We start from the raw sequence: 20338 nt of genomic DNA on the forward strand, positions 1-20338 counted from the left end.
ACGGCGCGTAACTCAACATTGGGTCGTACATACGTTTTGACGCGCGTATAGAAAAATACATTATTACGACTAGGCTTAAGTCAGAAGTTCACCAAAAACTTTAGAAATGACGCAAAGTAAAAAATTTCCACGCGGAATATCAGAAATTGACACGCTTATTGTTAAATAAAATTATAGTTTTATGATAGCTAGGATCAACAAACACAGCACCCCACAAAATGAGAACGCAACCCGTCAAAAGTCGTGCATTTTCTTGCGTACAGTATTCATTGGTTAGACGCTTTAGCGCCTGCTGCCGTCGGGAGGGGAAAATACGGAAATTGTCTCCCCCCCCCCTTTTCCGTACAACGTTCAGGGAAAAGGCTCGTCCAATGAAATTTGTACGCGACACAGCTTTAGCGTGTTTAAATGCTAGCTGCGTTCTCCTTGTGTTTGTTGCTCCTAGATGATAGTATGTTTCATGAAACTTTATATACAATAGGTGCCGCTGCTGAATGGCAAAATACTTCACTGGATGGTATGGGTGGCGGTGCCTTCAGTCAAATCAACGACAATTGCGTATCAGTCCTAGTGGACCATTTTTAGTCTATCAACTTGTAAAAACCAAATAATTTGTAGGGTGCTACCATTCGATAATACAAACTTACAATACATCGTCGTCTTGCGGGGAAGCACGGGTTGATCCGAAGGCAAACGCAGCATAATTTACATTATATTATAGTTTTTGAATATATTTAAATTTACATTACTTAATTTTCCTGTATTGTTTATTATAACATTCCAGTTTTAAATAATTTACATTACACGTTAAAAACTCTTCGAACTTAAATTGTATTATAGACGATGAAAAAATATTTACAAATCGATTACGCCCCTGTAGAAATGTTTTACTTTCAGCCCACCGGTGTACGGGGAGTAGCCAGCTATCAGTTAGGTGTACTAACGCTATTACGACGGCAGTTATCTTTAAAATTATATTCAATGCTTGTTATAATTTTTTAATTTAAAAATGCCGCATTACAGCTAATTGTTTTGGGAAATCGCCTAAAACGTTAATAGATACCAAAGACTTTTTTTCCATAAGAAATCGTCACTTTTTTCTTTGAAAGTAAACTATTTTGAATATATACATATTTTATACACAGCAATTAAATTGTCTAGTCTTTAATATTAACTATATATTGTTTATACATTTTGTATACATTTTAAAAGATAAATAAATTTGATTCTAAATAATATTAAACACGTTATTTCCTACACCAATTCTCCCCGAGTCCCTTGTCTATTAATTACGCGAAAAAAAATCCTAAAGCACATTTTAAGAGCCAAGTGCCAAGGGGGCCAATCGCCCTTGGGTACACCAATTTCTCAGGTATCTTTTTTTTTTAATATACAGATTACAGAGCCAATTTGACAATTTATCTAAATAGCTAGCAGACGAATTTTGTCCAAGACGCCAATGTTTGTAACTTCAATATAAAACTGTCTCGTAAAAAATTCTCGACTACAGCACCACCCCGTTATCAATGACGAAAGAATATTAAAGAAAAAATACGACTTTTTAAACCCATACTGCATATACTTCACATGTATATATATCTATACATATATATCCTACATAAAAAATATAGCCCTGAAAATTGTGGAATGCCATGGTCGTGAGGCACGGGCAGGGGTACGGAAAAAACACTCGGGGAGGCCAAACGAAGCTCTATCGAAGAATTTTATTTTTTAATAAATGCACTCCCGCCTCCCAATACGCTTAACATCCCCTGATTGAATTTCCACTATATTGACTATTTTTAACCTGGTGTATTTAGAAGAACATTTTTATTACAGCGCCAAGCGAATATTTTTTTATTTTCTTTATAACTACTTTTCATTTTCTATACACCAACCAATCTACTTGGAATTCTTTTGCCAAAAGAATGTTAACTTTGAGAAGATTGTCCGAATGGGGGCGGGTACTCTTTTTTTTTTAGTATGGTGGCCGTGTGTTTCGCCCCAACTACTCTGTCAGTATTTCGGAGGGGTAGGGGGGGAAGCGTAAATTCCTCCGTAGCGAGCGATTCAAAGCACCAAGCTTGTATAGTTTTATAGGGAAAGAAATATTAGGGGGGAGACTCGGAAATTTTTAAACTCCAACCTGGATTACCCGGTGGTAAGTACGAACGTAAGCGGGGGGTGAAGACTGCGGGGAGGTTGTTAAACTGACCTATCAAGTCGAACGGAGAAGAGGGGATAAAGAAAAATATATATATTTAAGCCGGGCCGCATTCCGTTTAGCCTTTGTGGAGAAATTCTACTAGAGGGGGGTAACTTTGGTATTTCAGGCCCATAGCCTCCGGTCATATACCAGCTCATTTCACTCTCGCGATCTCCGCGCGTCTTTCATGCCAGAAACTTTTTTTAAGGCAGGGGAAAAAACGCGTTGACCGCGCCATCTTGTTGCAGTCCCTGGGTAAAGTTTCGAAATACCGCCGCTACGTGGCGGCCGTGTCACTCTCCATTCGAGTTCCGCGCCCTTTCTTAACGGAAAATATACGGACGATAGAAGCCATTGAATCGAATTGAATGGTATTTTTACGTTGGCAAGATTATGGTGGGACGGGATTTCCTTCTCTCTCTCCCATAACCTGTTCCACCGAGACGAAATTTCGCCATGATCGGAACCGAGGCCGAACCGCGAATCGCCAGGGAAATTTCCAGTCCGCCGCATAGGTGGCGCTAGTGTCCGCGCGGCTCATCCTAGAATTTCGCATCGCCAGAATATCAGAAAGCAAAGATTCGTTCTGTTATAATAATAAACACATCCCGTCGGTAAGAGTTGTTCATTCTACTATAAGAGGAATTAAAAAGAACCAGCATTGTGCGCGATAAATTTGGAAGTGATACTGTGTTAAATTTGCTCGAAAGAGAAAGAAGTTTGACCGCGCTAACAGTGCCTCTAAACGGATACAATTTTCGCGTCAACTTTAGTAGTTTGAAATTCTTTACCCTAGGCTCTCAATCTGGACAACTTCGTACGTATTTTTTCGCAAGAGGCCCGCTAGCTACCTGTTGCTAATTCAACCTTAAATTATCCAAAGTACGTATTGAAAATATCAATAAAATTATTATTACTAAAATCCAATAACAACTAATAGTAAATAAAGTACTTTTTGGGGCTAAATTTCAAAAACAACCCCACGTAATACGCTTGATATTTAAAAAAAATATATTGTTTGACATCCGAACTAAATTCCTCGTATTTGGACAACGCCTTTCCATTTGAAACGAACCCAAATTCTGGTATTAAGCCCAAAACTAAACCAATAAAAAATAATTGGGAACGTAAATTATAAATAAAGGTTTATTATTTAATTGAATAATTGGGCCAGTTGATCACATGGGGGAGAAAATTACCTAGCAATTAAAAACGAACCATTTATATTTTTTTCTTCTGAACGCGTTTGTAGAAAAAGTTGCATTTTGTGTAAGTCGCGAAGAAAACTCCTGAGTTTTCATTAGCCCACAACGCCGGAGATGCTGGAATCTCTCATTTAAATAACGAGTTAAACGAGTCAAATTGGTTCTTTCAACTACGATACACTCCAAAACTACGGCAAATGCCTCCGCGCTTTTTACCGAATTAAGTTGATGACAAATAACGTAAAATTATGTTTGAAAAATATAGGGTATATTTTAGGAAATAATATTTTTTTGGGATTATTCTATATTTAAATTAACTTAATTCCACGTGATGTATTTAAAACATTATAACAGATTCAATATGTCATTTTAAATAATTTTATGGGAAGTTTAGCGGGAAGCGGATTTACAGGGGTATCATTTAATACCAAGAAAATGTAAAGGAAAAGAAACTAACAGGTTCGCCAGGCTAACGTTGAAATTACCATAAGGTTACAAAGCTACGGCTTGGCTGCGTAATAAACCATTTTACAAGTTGGAGGTTCAACTAACGAGCGTAATAATATATTTTTATTTATAAATATTGTACCAGAGTTATATAAAATATCTCTTTGAGATAAGTATTCCTTTCAAAATAATGCTAATGTCGTTTTTAAAAATACATTTCGGAATAAAAAATAGTAGGTTAAAAATTAGTTATAATGATTTCCTTAAACTATTTTATTAAAAAAATTATTTTAAGGGCATTTTACATCGTTAGGCGGAGTAATACAGGAGTTAATATTTGAGGTAGTTAGTTAAGTTAGTTTGATGACGGTAAATACGATTGAAAACGATTTTAGTTAATTTTATGTACCGATTATATAATTATTCATTATGGTTACAAAGTAAGCTTTTATTATTACTTTTGAATGAGTTTCAATTTTCAATAAGCCTTGGCACAGATTTCCCGGGCTTCGTAAAATTGGCAGTTTCAAAGACTCGTAACATCTAGAGGATAGTTGTCAAATGATATAACGTGTGATACTTATGTTACTTATGCGAGTAGAACTTCCGTTTACTAGAAGCGTTACCCGGAAGTAAGAAACCTTAATTTCAGGGCTGTTGTTTTTTTTTATTTAAAATTTTTTTAATGAAAAACATTTATTTATTAGATTTGTTTTTATTTTAATTAGTTTTTTAATTCATTTTTAAAACATTTTATGCCTCGTTTTCAATGACTTTATTGATAATTTGCGATAATGTCAACCTAAATTGAAATTAACCTTAATATTAATTAAATTTAATTATTCCTTAATATTACTTTTTCTCTTTTTTACTCTTACAGCAACCATTTTTTGTACACTTTTATAAACACATAAATATAAAATTGGCTAATCGATGATTATAAAAAAAATCATTTGACTTAAAATCAAACTGATTTAAATCGGGCATAGTTTCTTTTCCTTATGTATATTTTCTTCTTACCATAAAATAAGCGTAACTTCGTACTACGTCTGAATCAAAAACGTAGAACAATTAGAAAATAAACCAAGTGTGAAAACATTTACTCGAGCGCGAAATTGTTCGTGTCACATGCAGCCGACAACACTAATAAGTAGGCTAAGCAGACGAAGTAAATTTGAATTTTTTCACCATAAAAATTCTCGAAAATGTAAGTGATTGAAAAAGTGAGAGGCAGGTTTGACCCCTGGTGGCGAAACCGAACAAATGAGGTAGAAAACAGGAGGAGGGCTGTAAATTTAATTCCCCCCAACTGGGATTAGAAGATGTTTTGATGGACCCCTCTCAAATATTTTCAATCTATAGAAGAATGTTTCGATTACATCATTTTATGGCCTAAGGTATGCGTCCGCGTAAAAGACTAGCGTAATGAAAACAGTGCCACAATTACCAATGCCTACTGGCGAGGACTTTTTATCAACGCGCATTGAGACAGGTCTCGTACCCGCGTTAATTGGAGTTATGATAATTTCGGTAAAGTCTAATTTTCAACCCGTGATCTGAAGAACATTAATAATCTGAGTTGCAACTGAACCGAATTGCACACTGAAATTTAATTGTTAATGTTATCATAAGTATATAATAGATTTTCCGATAAGTTTCACTTTAACTATTAATTCTTCACGTATACTGACAGCTATTCGCGACAAAGACTCTATAGCGGGCTTGGAAATAGTTTTGGGTTCGCTCTCTCCCGCGTCTTACGAATACTTTAACACCGCTAGAGGGCGATTTTCTTTTTCTGATGACGTAATTCTCAGTGAAGTATTTCACAAAGAAACAATTTTTGAATAAATAGACCAATACTATAATATTACGTTAATAACAAGAATATTTTTGCTCCTCTCCCGATTGAAGCGCGTTTTTCCGGGTGATACTTCATAGTATCAGTCATGTGTTTAAAACTAATTTAATTTATTTTATTATCCCTAACTATGAATAAATAACATTCTAATAAACAATGTTATGAAATTTACGTCAATCTTCCTCCATAAACAAAACTGCAAAAATAAAACGAATTTTGGGTGCTTCATTAATATATTTTTGGGGGGGGGGAGAAAAATTAATATAGCGACGTAATTAAAAATTGGGAGTGCACTTTTGAGTAAAAAAAAATTAATACGGAAAAAGTAATTTTCGGGATACAAGTTACAACGAAGCAGAATTTTCAACGTAATTTCTCTTCGGTATTTTTTTTCTGGGAAATAGGCAGGGGCAGTTAATTCCACAAAAAAGATAAGGGGGAAGGAACAGGGGGAAAGCATTTTCAAAAAATTACGTTTAGAATTTTGAGCTCTGCGATTTCTGGCCATCGGCAAATATTTGAGCTACATGTGGTCTTCTCTCTCTCACTCTTGGGGAAGCGGGGCTTTCTTTGGGGAGTCGCTTCTTCCAAAATTCCTGCTTCCCAAAAGGACATTTCTCTCTTTCTTAGCCGATAGCCGCGCAAAAAACAGAAATCACATTTCTGATTTACTCATATTTCCATTGTACTTTTGTATTTTCGGAATTCCCAATATTTCTCAATGTTTTGGATATTTCCCCTTTTACCAATAATTCCCAAATGTTTCCGATATTTCTAATACGACAATTATTTCCGATATTTCTAATACGACCAATATATCCGATATTTCTAATACGACAAATATATCCGATATTTCTAATACGACATATATTTTCTTTTATTTCCGATATTTCTAATACGACATATATTTTCTTTTATTTCCGATATTTCTAATACGACATATATTTTCTTTTATTTTCGATATTTCTAATACGACATATATTTTCTTTTATTTTCGATATTTCTAAGTTAGAAGAAACCACCTATGGACTGTGAGAAGGATGATAAAATACGCGAAAAAGTAGATAAGTCCATAATTAAAAGGGATAATATAGCTAAATCCTAAACAAATTTGAAGAAATTTAAAAACTTACTAATAACTCGTACCGCTTTCCGTTGCTATATGCAACGCGTTTTGAAATTTTTAATGTTTAGGCTTAGTTTCTCTTTTCGATTTGATAGTCGCCAGCCAGATTTCCCGCACGGTACTGATGAGTTCCAAATAGAACGAAACCGGTCTACCGTTGGAATTTCTGGCTATATTATTTATTTTTAATTTAGTTTATTACTCGAAGATCTATTTGATCCGAGTTTCGCGTTGCTCGAAGACCTATCGGTACGAGTTATTAGTAAGTTTTTAAATTTCTTCAAATTTGTTTAGGATTTAGCTATATTATCCCTTTTAATTATGGACTTATCTACTTTTTCGCGTATTTTATCATATAGTTTCTTTTATTTCCGATATTTATAATACGACATATATTTCTGATATTTCTAATACGACATATATTTTCTTTTATTTCCGATTTTTCTAATACGACATATATTTTCTTTTATTTCCGATTTTTCTAATACGACATATATTTCCGATATTTCTAATACGACATATATTTTCTTTTATTTCCGATATTTATAATACGACATATATTTCCGATATTTCTAATACGACATATATTTTCTTTTATTTACGATATTTCTAATACGACATATATTTTCTTTTATTTCCGATATTTCTAATACGACATATATTTTCTTTTATTTCCGATATTTCTAATACGACATATATTTTCTTTTATTTCCGATATTTCTAATACGACATATATTTTCTTCTATTTCCGATATTTCTAATACGACATATATTTCCTATATTTTTGTTAGATATTTCCCTTATTTCCTATATTTTTATTATGTTAGATATTTCCCTTATTTCCTAAATTTTTAATGCGACATATATTTCCCATATTTTTAATATGTTAAATATTTCCCTTATTTTCCAAAAAAATAATACTTCAGATATTTCCTATATTTCCCATATTTTTTATATTTTTAGTACGTCATATATTTCCCATATTTTTGATATTTTTAATACGTCATATATTTCCCATATTTTTATATTTTTAATACGTCATATATTTCCCATATTTTTTAGATTTTTAATACGTCATATATATCCGATGTTTTTAATGTCAGATATTTCCCATATATCCGTTTTTTTTGTGTCAGATATTTCCGATATTCCAAAAACGTAATATATTTCCGATATTCCAAATACGTCATATATTTTTAATATGTTAGATATTTCCATTATTTCCTATATTTTTATATGTAAAAACGTCATATATTTTTAATTTCCCATATATCCGTTATTTTTAATGTCAGATATATCTTATATTTCTGATATTACAAATACGTCATATATTTCCCATATTTTTAAAATGTTAGATATTTCCAAATGTTAGATATTTCCATTATTTCCGAAATCTTTAATACGTCAGATATATCCTATATTTCGGATATGTTAAAACGTCAAAGTTTTAATATTTCCCATTTCATCCGTTATTTTTGTCAGATATATCCTATATTAATGATATTTTTAATGTCAGATATATCTTATATTTCTGATATGTTAAAACGTCATATATTTTTAATTTCCCATATATCCGTTATTTTTAATGTCAGATATTTCCCCTTTTTCCGTAATTTTTAATTCCTCAGATATATTTTACATATCTGACATTTTTAATGCGTCATATATTTCCTTATTTCCAATGTTTTTAATGTCAGATATTTCCCATAATCTCGATATTTTTAGTATAACAAATTTCCCATATTCTTGATATTTTTAATATATATATTTCCAATGTTCCCGATATTTTTACTATATCATATATTTCCCATAATCTCTATATTTTTACTATACCTTATATTTCCCATAATCTCTATATTTTTACTATACTTTATATTTCCCATAATCTCGATATTTTTACTATACCTTATATTTCCCATAATCTTGATATTTTTACTATACCCTATATTTCCCACAATTTCAATATATTTACTATACCTTATATTTCCCACAATCTCGATATTTTTACTAAACCTTATATTTCCCATAATCTCGATATTTTTACTATACCTTATATTTCCCACAATCTCGATATTTTTACTATATCATATATTTCCCTTATCTCACTATTTTTATGTCAGATATCATATTTCCAATATCACAAATATTAATCCAGTTTTCCGATGTTTCCCAATGTTCCTCGATGTTTCCCAATTTAAAAATCAGAAATATATGATATAATAATAATAATCAGCTAGGCTTATGACGTCATTAAAATATCGGATATTTGGGAAATATATGACGCATTAAAAATATCGGATATATGGGAAATATATGACGGATTAAAAATATCAGATATATGGGAAATATATGACGTATTAAAAATATCGGATATATGGGAAATATATGACGGATTAAAATATCATAAATATGGGAAATATGACGTATTAAAAATATCATAAGTATGGGAAATATGACGGATTAAAAATATCAGAAATATAAAACATATCTGACTTATTAAAAATTGAACAGCTGATATCTCGAGTGGCTAGCCCTTTATTTCTTTATATTAGCCGATAAATTAATTTAACACAGTAAATTTCACTTTACGTAGTATTTACTGCTTTTCCCTTCGTCGTTTTGAAATTATTCTATTTACGAATTTGGGACATTTAAATATGCAAATCATCAGCAAATGCGATGATTTGATTGGATGTAAATTTTTAAGAAAATAAAAATTATTACTGTTTGAAATTACAATTGTTATTGTAATAATAATTATTTTTCGAATTCGTGACATTCAAATCAGTAGCAAGCGTATGTAATGATTTGGATAAATGCAAATTTCCCCAAAAAAAAATATTATTTTGGTACGGTCAATAACATATTTAGTTAACTGAGAACGTACAGCAGTATTACCTACTCCAAACTGAAACATCTGTCAGGGACTTTTTTGGGGCAAGAGGGGGAATTGAAATTTTTAGCGTAGGTGTACAATTTCCATTTATATCGGAATTTACTACTAACTTGAAAGTTGCCGGTTACTAGTTTTTCCATGAGACAGCCGAGATGTTTTAGTTCAGTTATTGTTGAAGGTAGAAAAATCGAAATTGTGCAGAGAGGGATTGAATAGAAAAAGCAGCCTGTCACTGAATTCACAGCCCTGGACATTCCTCCCGCCGCCCCGTCCCTGCCACTGGCCTTTCCCTTGTCATGAATATCATGCTTGTGGGTCTGGAAGGTTGACTCGTACGGTCTTAGTAACCTAAATAGGTTCCTGGTACGGTACGTTGTATACCGGATGTCGCCAAATTTACTGGATCATTTATTATTTAATTTTATTTAATTTTTAATTATTAAAAACTATAAAAATCCGATTTTAAGTTTCTGAAGTATATTAAAAGTGAAGTTTAAAATTTAAATTTAATTAATTGTCACCTTTCTCGTATTTACTATTTAAAGGGCCACACCGGCGTTTAAAAAATCAGGGTAAAAATCGAGTATGCTCCTCCTCTTTCGTACCTCGTTATCAACCCGTCATATTCCTAAATTTTCCAGTCCTTTTTTCCTTCAAATGAACTGCCTTACAGTAAAAAATATTCTGGACTCAATAAATTTATTTATACTAGGATTTTTTGTTTGCGTTTGGTCGAGTGAGTATGTATAGCTTAGATCGTTTCAATTTTTGTGATTGGCCAGGCGAGTTATGTTCCACAGTTGATTCCAAAAAATAATACAGTTTGATCTTTGACAAACGTTGAAGAAGCTTCTTATCAAATTTTAAATATAAATTACATTAAGTCCTCTATTTTATTGATGCGAAAAGATACTACACTTTGATCTTAGTCAAAGAAGATTATTTATTTTCAAAAATATTTTACAATAAATCATCTATTTCAGCGGTTCCTAAAAGGGTCACAGGGGTTCCGAGAATTCGCAGCTCGGCCATCTTTGTTTGTGTCAAGAGTCTTTTAAAATAAAAAATAAGTTGGGGTTCCGCCAGAATTAGGTGGATAATTTAGGGATCCGTAGCAAAACAAATTGGGAACCGCTGATCTGTTAGTCAAACGACAAAGCAGATAATTGATTTTCAAACATATTTTACAATAAATCATATATTTTGTTGATGAGAAAAGATCTTTCATCTTATTCAAACAACCAAGACTCTTATTAAATTAAAAAAAAATGGTTGATTTACAAATAGGGAAATAAACTTTTGCAGTGGCGTACTCCTGTAATACCAAGCGTCTGGGAGGCACAGTTTGTGGATGGCCGTTTGAGGACGACCACCGATCCCCCAACGGGTGGTCGGAATACTTCCGCCACGGGTGTCCCACCCCTGTCCCCAAGTATCCCCCCGTTGGCGTGGCCTTTACATATGTCTCAGTCTCACCCCTGATTAATCGCATAGCGGTTAGTGGACTGTATTGTCCCATCTACTCAAAAAAAAACACACACTTTAGCAGCAAAAATATTTATTTAGAAGTATGTAATAGAATTACACCACAAACTATATAGCAAAGAAAGGAAGATAAATTGATGTAATGCTAGAATTTCAACCTTTTTTTACGTAGAAATCCAGCGTTAGTTTCGACGACAATTTAGTAGTCCTCGCTCGCTACGCTCGATCGACCAAAAATGGGGTTACAATTAGGTACAGGAAAAATATAACCAAGTGACCACAATGATAAATGTTAAAATAGCAACGCAAAATTAGACAAGCTTTTCTATCGCGGGTAACTGTAACGATAATTAAAACAGTCCATGTAAATTTTACGGGTTCATTTGGGTGGAAAAATTGGAGCGTATAAAAAGACTAGCTTATTAAAAATATTAATTAGGACTTCAAAAAAACCTATACATATCAGTCAAGCGTTCACCAATAGGCGATAGTATAAATTATCTTGGTCGTAGGGTCGTAGCTAACTTGATAAAATGTTCCCGGAAATTTGTCATAGCACTGCCAACTTCTATAACGCGTTTCCGCGATCTTTGTTGGCCGTGGTCAAAATATAGGGGCTGCTTCATTAACAAGGAGACTCCTATTTTGTTGAAACTTTGGGGTCAGGTAGACCTTATGGTAGTATGAAAACTCCCAAAGGGAAAAGTTGCAATGGGCTTTAGTTTTTCCCATGGCAACCGAAAATGTTTTAAACCTCTCAAACCAAAAAATCTCTATTTAAAAAAGTATGTAAATTTTTCGGTTTCACACTTAAGTAGTATCTGTGAAAATTTTCAAAACTTACCCAAATTGATAAATTTTGCAATTTTGGCTAAATTTTACCAAATTTTGGTAAAATTTCAATATATAATACACGAATATAGTAATATTGAGATAATTTTAAGTTAAATTGGGCAAAGTTAAAAAAAATTGTTTGAAATCGACAAAAATTGGGTTAAAATATCAAAATTGGGTAAACCTAATAAAATTCGTAAAAAATTAGGTAAATGTGATTAAATTTCGATGAAATTGGATAAACCCCAGAAAATTGGGAAAACCTTATGAAGTTGGATGAAAATTGGGTAAAAGCAATAAAATTCGTTAATAATTATGTTAATGTAATTAAATTCCATGCACGTCGTCTGCATCGTTTACAATCTCGCTAAAGTTAAAGCCTAGGTTAAAAACGTGTTCTAGTCTTAAGTCTTTAAAAGGAAATATTACATTATAAATTAACTTAACAAAAAATCATGTTTATTTTCTTCAGCATCAAGTAACCTGACTGGAATATAAGCTGCCATTTTTATTGATAATATCCCCCTTTTCGACCAAGGGTGATGCTCGGAAGCATTCTCACTCTTCTCAAGAGAACTCGTGAGAAGAGATTACGTCACTTCTGTGAGAAGGACTTTTAAAATTTTGAGAAGTGGGAATTCTCACTATCAATTGAAGAATTCTTAGAATTTTGACGCGCCCCAAAGGTTTCCTCGAAAGAAATTTTACCCAGTATACCTTTCAATTTACGCTATCGCCTATTAAAATGGTGGTTTTGTTTCCGTATTTTTCAGATCAAGCGCGTCAGAAAGGGGACAGCGAAGACGATCGGAAGATGAGGGATCGTCGTCGAGAAGGGAGCACCTCCGGACATCGCGACGACACCGGAGCGGAAGAGGCAGGCAGCCCATGATCGCGGCTGGGGCCATCCCGCGGTTGTCATGCGCACTCGCGTCCTCAATGGCAGCGCTGACAAGCAGCTCCCAGCCAGCGCGGCCGAACGCGTGATCGAGGAATACCTGCTGGTGGACGCGCGCTTCCGGGGAGCCGCCTCCTACAACAACTCGCGCAGCTACTACCCCTCGTCGCTGCCCGCTCAAATGCCCAAAGCGGCCAAACTGAAGACGGTCTCCATCATCGACACCTTGAGCGAGTTGGCCCGGGGAGGCGTCGAGTTGGAGCGCGAGCAGCGGGGACACGTCGTCGGCTCCTCGCCGCCCTTCCTGCCCCTCAACGAGTTCGAGAAGATCCCCAATCTCGGTGACCTGGACCGCCTGAACGGGCTCCCCAAGGCCGCTTACAAATCGCACCGTCATGGCCACGCCAGGGAAGAGGAAGCGACCTTTCAAAGCGCCAATGACAGGCAGATACGCGAGAGCGCCGCTTTTCATCGCGACAAACGCGCGGCGGACGTTTGCGTTTCCGGCGGCGGACGTCGAAGCGACAAAACGAACGAATTATTCGGAGTGCGGGCCACCGGTTTGGGGTCGGCCTCCCACCACGTCAAACACCACCAGGAAAAAGTTAAAAGTTCCAGCAAATCGGTGGTCAACGCGCCCACCTTCAACCGCTTCTCGGTGACGCGGGCGCCGACCGGGATCGAACTGGTCAGAGCCCATCATCACCACGAAAAGGCCAAGACAGGCGCGGGCATGGGCGGCGCGGGGTTGAAGGGACACGCCAAGCACCATCAGCCGAGCGGGGCGTCGCTGTCCGCTCGAGACGCGGGACGTTCCTGCTTCTCGGACAGCGAAATTGACGCGGCGGACTTCCTGTCGTCCATCCGGGCCAACCAAAAAACCACGCCAAATAAAAACAAGTGTTCCTCTGACGATTGTTTGGACTGGGATGAAAGTGATAATCCCTGGGATACGCGACACAGGCCCAGGGTCAAACCCATCGGGACTACCAAAAACCACGATCGTTTGAGCGCGTCGGTCTTGGAAGAAACGGACACCTCCAGCAGGCGGGGAGTCGGACAGTTCAGTCCGGGGAAGGCGCTGCAAAGGTACCCCAAGAAACATCGGATGCCGGAATGGATACGTTCCTTGTTCAAAACGGCCAAACAGGGCAATTTGGAAATGTTGGTAAGTTTCGACATTCAGAGAATCGCTAAAAAGTATTCATAAATAGAGCATGGATGTGGTTATTACTCTTTATATCGTTTTTTGTAAGATCTGGTTTTTAGGTCTCACCGAGATATTTTGCGTCGACGCGAAAAATTTAGGCCTAACCGCGATTTTATGCGTCATCGAAACAAATGAAAACCAGCTTTTATAAAGTGAATGTCCAACCTACTTGACTTAGTTCGGCATGAGTATGGATTAAAGTTTTATTTTTGGCTATCCACGTGAATCTAGTAATAGGCTTTTCTATAAAGTAACATTGTCCTTATTGTTTTGATGTTGCTGCTGCGTCACGGGTGACGTATCGATGACGTTTTACTACGAGAAGCCCTGTACATAAGAATAAATTCGACGAGTTACCCTGTCTGAAATTCTACCTATTTCGTGACGAATGAGCTACATAAAAACAAGTTCAGCAAGCGTAGCTTATTTTATAGAAAGACTTATTGAGCAACCGGAACTATTTCATTCGGGTCGTCGTTTATTTAAAAAAGAATTGTATTTGTTTCCAGAAACACGGTATGACTGACATGGACTCTGCTCTGGTACGGAACCTCAGTGATCATAGTGGTAACAGCTTGTGGCATCTGTGCGCTGCCCACAACCACCTCGCTTGCGTTCAGTGGCTATGCAATAAGTTTAGTTCCGAGGGCTTAGAGGACGAAAATAAAAGTGGCCAAAAGCCTGTTATTTTGGCTGTCAAGGTCAGATTCTCATTATGTTTCAGTGGCGTAACTTAAATCCCCGGGGCTCGCTCGCGAAAATTTCTAGGTCTGGCAACCCATAAGTAACATAATAACTTCAATAAGTATGCCACTCCCCATGGTTTTAATACTCATTTTTTTACGGAAACATCTTACGACACTGACAGTCTGACACTCTCGCCCAGATCGGACTTGGCCTAGCAACGGAATTAGGGATGCACCGATATGTCAGACTATTTTTCTAATATCGGTATCGGCCAATATCGGCTTAAGCGAAGTCGATATTAACTGATACCGAAATTTAAAAAAATATTTTCAGAAAAACATTTAAAAATAATAAAATTATCGATTCACCAATGATAATATTTTATTTGATTGGCCGCGCCAGACTTCAGAAGCTAGATCATACCGGTTTTTAGACCGGGGGTTACGAGTGTAAACAAAAAACAACGAGATTCGATTTGTGATAGAAAATATGTATCACGTATTGGTTACCGAAATGGTTAATATATTATCGTCCTTGGTAATAGTATAATTTGCGTTGGACATATTTTGACACTAGGGGGTTCTGTGCGGTGAACTAAACCTTGATCGCGCAACAGCTCTGAAAATCAGTTCATTGATAATATTTCTTAATTGACATACTTATAATTATTATGTTACTTATGCTTTAACCCATTTTTCAAACAAGTTTTCTCTGGGTATTTTCAACTCAGGATACTATCAGAAGTATATAATATATCTTTTAGGAGAAAAGTATCCATCTACTAAAGTTATTGCCTTGAAACCGGTACCATCATAAGTATGTATCGCAACGTTGTATAATTTTAACATTTTACATCGTTAGGCGCTAATCTTTGTACCGTGATGCGGTGTATGCAACCCCTGTTAAGCCCTGAATATTTAAATGTACGTGTTTGATTTTAATTACCTAGATGGAAACTTATCTCGTAGAAATATATTATAAACTTCTGATACTAGTGAAAGAAAAATTTCTGTAAATTTTTCTAAATTTTGACTTTAAAATTAACGCTCGTGAAATATATAATAGAAAGTCCCTAGGAATTCCTGAACAAAAACGGTTAAAAATGGTCCCTAACTAAACCAATTAAAAAATTCTGATTCGTATTTGTAACAATAAAAATGTAATCATAGTTTGGAAGTCTCTCTGTGGTTCAGTGGTTATTTGAACGAGAAACGCAAGCGCAAAACATACTAGACTCTACCAATAGAAGCTTACTACATTACGCTGCCAAATATGGACAGGTAAGACCCATAATTCTTCCCTAGGAAAACCATAATACCATATTCACAATAGCCAACATTTTCACAAAACATGGTTGGTCAACGCGCGTCGCAAACCGAGCTGCTTCGTGTGAATGGGGCAAAAATGTTTTCCCACGTGATGACAGCATAAACGCTTCTGTTAGACTAATGTTTAAAGAACGGTCAGTTTTTATGACCGAGGCTTAGCTCCGAATATTTAAATTACTCATTTTGGTAAAGATAATTTTTATCGAGAAAACTAAATTAAAACATTAATTTTGTTACTGTAAATTTACGTGTTTTGCAGAAGTAAATTTACGTATTTTGCAGAAGTAAATTTACGTATTTTGCAGAAGTAAATTTACGTATTTTGCAGAAGAAAATTTACGTGTTTTTCAGAAGTAAATTTACGTGTTTTTCAGAAGTAAATTTACGTGTTTTGCAGAAGTAAATTTACGTGTTTTGCAGAAGTAAATTTACGTATTTTGCATAAGTAAATTTACGTATTTTGCAGAAGTAAATTTACGTATTTTGCAGAAGTAAATTTACGTATTTTGCAGAAGTAAATTTACGTATTTTGCAGAAGTAAATTTACGTGTTTTTCAGAAGTAAATTTACGTTATTTTCTATTAGGCCATGAAAAAGCGTGACCTTTCACCCACTTTCCCATTGGTAGAAATAGCCGGGTCCCAGCTAGTACTAAAATCCCGTGAAGACTGTTTCGGCCGGGCCCCAGCTAGAACTAAAATCCCGTGAAGACTGTTTCGGATGGGCCCCAGCTAGAACTAAAATCCCGTGAAGACTGTTTCGGCCGGGTCCCAGCTAGTACTTAAATCCCGTGAAGACTGTTTCGGCCGGGTCCCAGCTAGTACTAAAATCCCGTGAAGACTGTTTCGGCCGGGCCCCAGCTAGAACTAAAATCCCGTGAAGACTGAGTCATAAACTAAACCCTTCCCCCACCCCCCTAGCGCAGCAACTAAATTGAATGGGCAGAAAAATATTGGTTGTATAGGTGTATGTAGGTTGCAGGATTCACGGCACCTTTCCAGGAGCAAAAATACATTATTTATGTTTCGGACGGGCCCCAGCTAGAACTAAAATCCCGTGAAGACTGTTTCAGCCAGGCCCCAGCTAGAACTAAAATCCCGTGAAGACTGTTTCGGCCGGGTCCCAGCTAGAACTAAAAGCCCGTGAAGACTGTTTCGGCCGGGCCCCAGCTAGAACTAAAATCCCGTGAAGACTGTTTCGGCCGGGTCCCAGCTAGAACTAAAATCCCGTGAAGACTGTTTCGGCCGGGCCCCAGCTAGAACTAAAATCCCGTGAAGACTGAGTCATAAACTAAACCCTTCCCCCACCCCCCTAGCGCAGCAACTAAATTGACTGGGCAGAAAAATATTGGTTGTATAGGTGTATGTAGGTTGCAGGATTCACGGCACCTTTCCAGGAGCAAAAATACTTTATTTATGTTTCGGACGGGCCCCAGCTAGAACTAAAATCCCGTGAAGACTGTTTCGGCCGGGTCCCAGCTAGAACTTAAATCCCGTGAAGACTGTTTCGGCCAGGCCCCAGCTAGAACTAAAATCCCGTGAAGACTGTTTCGGCCGGGTCCCAGCTAGAACTAAAATCCCGTGAAGACTGTTTCGGCCAGGCCCCAGCTAGAACTAAAATCCCTTGAAGACTGTTTCGGCCGGGCCCCAGCTAGAACTAAAATCCCGTGAAGACTGTTTCGGCCGGGCCCCAGCTAGAACTAAAATCCCGTGAAGACTGAGTCATAAACTAAACCCTTCCCCCACCCCCCTAGCGCAGCAACTAAATTGAATGGGCAGAAAAATATTGGTTGTATAGGTGTATGTAGGTTGCAGGATTCACGGCACCTTTCCAGGAGCAAAAATACATTATTTATGTTTCGGACGGGCCCCAGCTAGAACTAAAATCCCGTGAAGACTGTTTCAGCCAGGCCGCAGCTAGAACTAAAATCCCGTGAAGACTGTTTCGGCCGGGTCCCAGCTAGAACTAAAATCCCGTGAAGACTGTTTCGGCCGGGCCCCAGCTAGAACTAAAATCCCGTGAAGACTGAGTCATAAACTAAACCCTTCCCCCACCCCCCTAGCGCAGCAACTAAATTGACTGGGCAGAAAAATATTGGTTGTATAGGTGTATGTAGGTTGCAGGATTCACGGCACCTTTCCAGGAGCAAAAATACATTATTTATGTTTCGGACGGGCCCCAGCTAGAACTAAAATCCCGTGAAGACTGTTTCAGCCAGGCCCCAGCTAGAACTAAAATCCCGTGAAGACTGTTTCGGCCGGGTCCCAGCTAGAACTAAAATCCCGTGAAGACTGTTTCGGCCGGGCCCCAGCTAGAACTAAAATCCCGTGAAGACTGTTTCGGCCGGGCCCCAGCTAGAACTAAAATCCCGTGAAGACTGTTTCAGCCAGGCCCCAGCTAGAACTAAAATCCCGTGAAGACTGTTTCGGCCGGGTCCCAGCTAGAACTAAAATCCCGTGAAGACTGAGTCATAAACTAAACCCTTCCCCCACCCCCCTAGCGCAGCAACTAAATTGACTGGGCAGAAAAATATTGGTTGTATAGGTGTATGTAGGTTGCAGGATTCACGGCATCTTTCCAGGAGCAAAAATACATTATTTATGTTTCGGACGGGCCCCAGCTAGAACTAAAATCCCGTGAAGACTGTTTCGGCCAGGCCCCAGCTAGAACTAAAATCCCGTGAAGACTGTTTCGGCCAGGCCCCAGCTAGAACTAAAATCCCGTGAAGACTGTTTCGGCCGGGCCCCAGCTAGAACTAAAATCCTGTGAAGACTGTTTCGGCCGGGCCCCAGCTAGAACTAAAATCCCGTGAAGACTGTTTCGGCCGGGCCCCAGCTAGAACTAAAATCCCGTGAAGACTGTTTCGGCCGGGCCCCAGCTAGAACTAAAATCCCGTGAAGACTGTTTCGGCCAGGCCCCAGCTAGAACTAAAATCCCGTGAAGACTGTTTCGGCCGGGTCCCAGCTAGAACTAAAATCCCGTGAAGACTGTTTCGGCCGGGCCCCAGCTAGAACTAAAATCCCGTGAAGACTGTTTCGGCCGGGTCCTAGCTAGTACTAAAATCCCGTGAAGACTGTTTCGGCCGGGTCCCAGCTAGAACTAAAATCCCGTGAAGACTGTTTCGGTCGGGCCCCAGCTAGAACTAAAATCCTCTTTGAATTGTCGTTGAGGAGTTATGAGTCCGTAAAAATACCAATGTCTTTTGGCGCCCCATACTTACGGGTAGCTGCCGACGAAGTAAAGCAAACAAATTAAGGTTAGGTTAGGTAGCGAACGTGCCGCGCCGTTAGACGGCAATACATAATTCATGATTCGGTTGGTTCTCTTAAGGCCCATTTTGTAGTGCTTAATTGATTTTTAATTTTTAAAATATTAAATATTCATTTCCGGCAAAAAATAAAATTGCATCACGTTCAGCACTTCACTATACATACTTTGGCGCAAAAATTATTTAAAAAAAATAACCGGAAGCTATTGTTAAATTTTACCAAATTCACTATTATAAACACTAGCTTCGTTTATGAATGTACTTATGTTTAAATTTGAGATAAAAAACCAAAAATAGTTTGTGCTCACCATATAAAGTTGGGCAAAAATGTTGGCTCGTGTGAATAAATCCTATTTACTCTGGTACTAAATTTGAACAACGTGACACTCAGGCTCCGGTTTTAAATTGGATATTAAATTATTCAAACTCAAATGGCACCGATGTGAATCAGAAAGACGTAAATGGCAACACCCCTTTACACATGGCTGCGAAATACGGGCATATTCAATGTGCAAAGGTAATTGTCCAGTGATTTCATCTCATTAAGGCAGTTGCGTAAACACTTGGTTGATAACTCTTTGTTCATTTTAGGAGCTGCTATTACAGAATGGGGATATTACTGTTCGTAATGAAGCTGGTTTAAAACCGTACGATGTTGCCATCAGGAATAACTTTAAAGCCTGCGCGGAATACTTATTATCTATAGAAGCAACTATATCATTGGCTACGGAGCATTGCATCTTGGAGGGTGAAATTCATCGGTGAGTGTTCACATTCTAATCTTACAATAGTTAAATGTTCAAAGGCCTATTTCATGGTCAACTATTTTGAGTTGGTGTAGAAACCTTTCAAGTTTGAGGAAATTTATATGAAATATACGTTTAATA

General features: G+C 37.1%; 2 protein-coding genes across 5 annotated transcripts in view; both read left to right on the forward strand.

Annotated features, from left to right (window-relative positions):
- LOC149926912 (tight junction protein ZO-3-like) overlaps nt 1-1102 on the forward strand; it is a 43180-nt gene extending 42078 nt beyond the window's left edge. For all 4 annotated transcript variants that reach the window (XM_090159598.1, XM_090159599.1, XM_090159601.1 and 1 more), the window contains one exon: nt 482-1102. In XM_090159598.1, the coding sequence (XP_090015724.1) occupies nt 482-585 (104 nt within the window). In that variant the 3' untranslated portion in view covers nt 586-1102. The remainder of the gene's footprint in view (nt 1-481) is intronic.
- A 1898-nt stretch (nt 1103-3000) lies between these two features.
- Nucleotides 3001-20338, forward strand: part of LOC149926913 (uncharacterized) — a 28980-nt gene continuing 11642 nt past the window's right edge. The window contains exons 1-6 of the mRNA XM_090158698.1: nt 3001-3088; nt 12834-14126; nt 14678-14869; nt 16025-16135; nt 19843-19968; nt 20043-20212. Of these exons, the coding sequence (XP_090014824.1) occupies nt 12981-14126; nt 14678-14869; nt 16025-16135; nt 19843-19968; nt 20043-20212 (1745 nt within the window). The 5' untranslated portion in view covers nt 3001-3088; nt 12834-12980. The remainder of the gene's footprint in view (nt 3089-12833; nt 14127-14677; nt 14870-16024; nt 16136-19842; nt 19969-20042; nt 20213-20338) is intronic.

This window comes from Leiobunum rupestre, chromosome 9, assembly GCF_980474605.1.
Source record: "Leiobunum rupestre chromosome 9, qqLeiRupe1.1.hap1, whole genome shotgun sequence".
Classification (NCBI taxonomy): domain Eukaryota; kingdom Metazoa; phylum Arthropoda; class Arachnida; order Opiliones; family Sclerosomatidae; genus Leiobunum; species Leiobunum rupestre.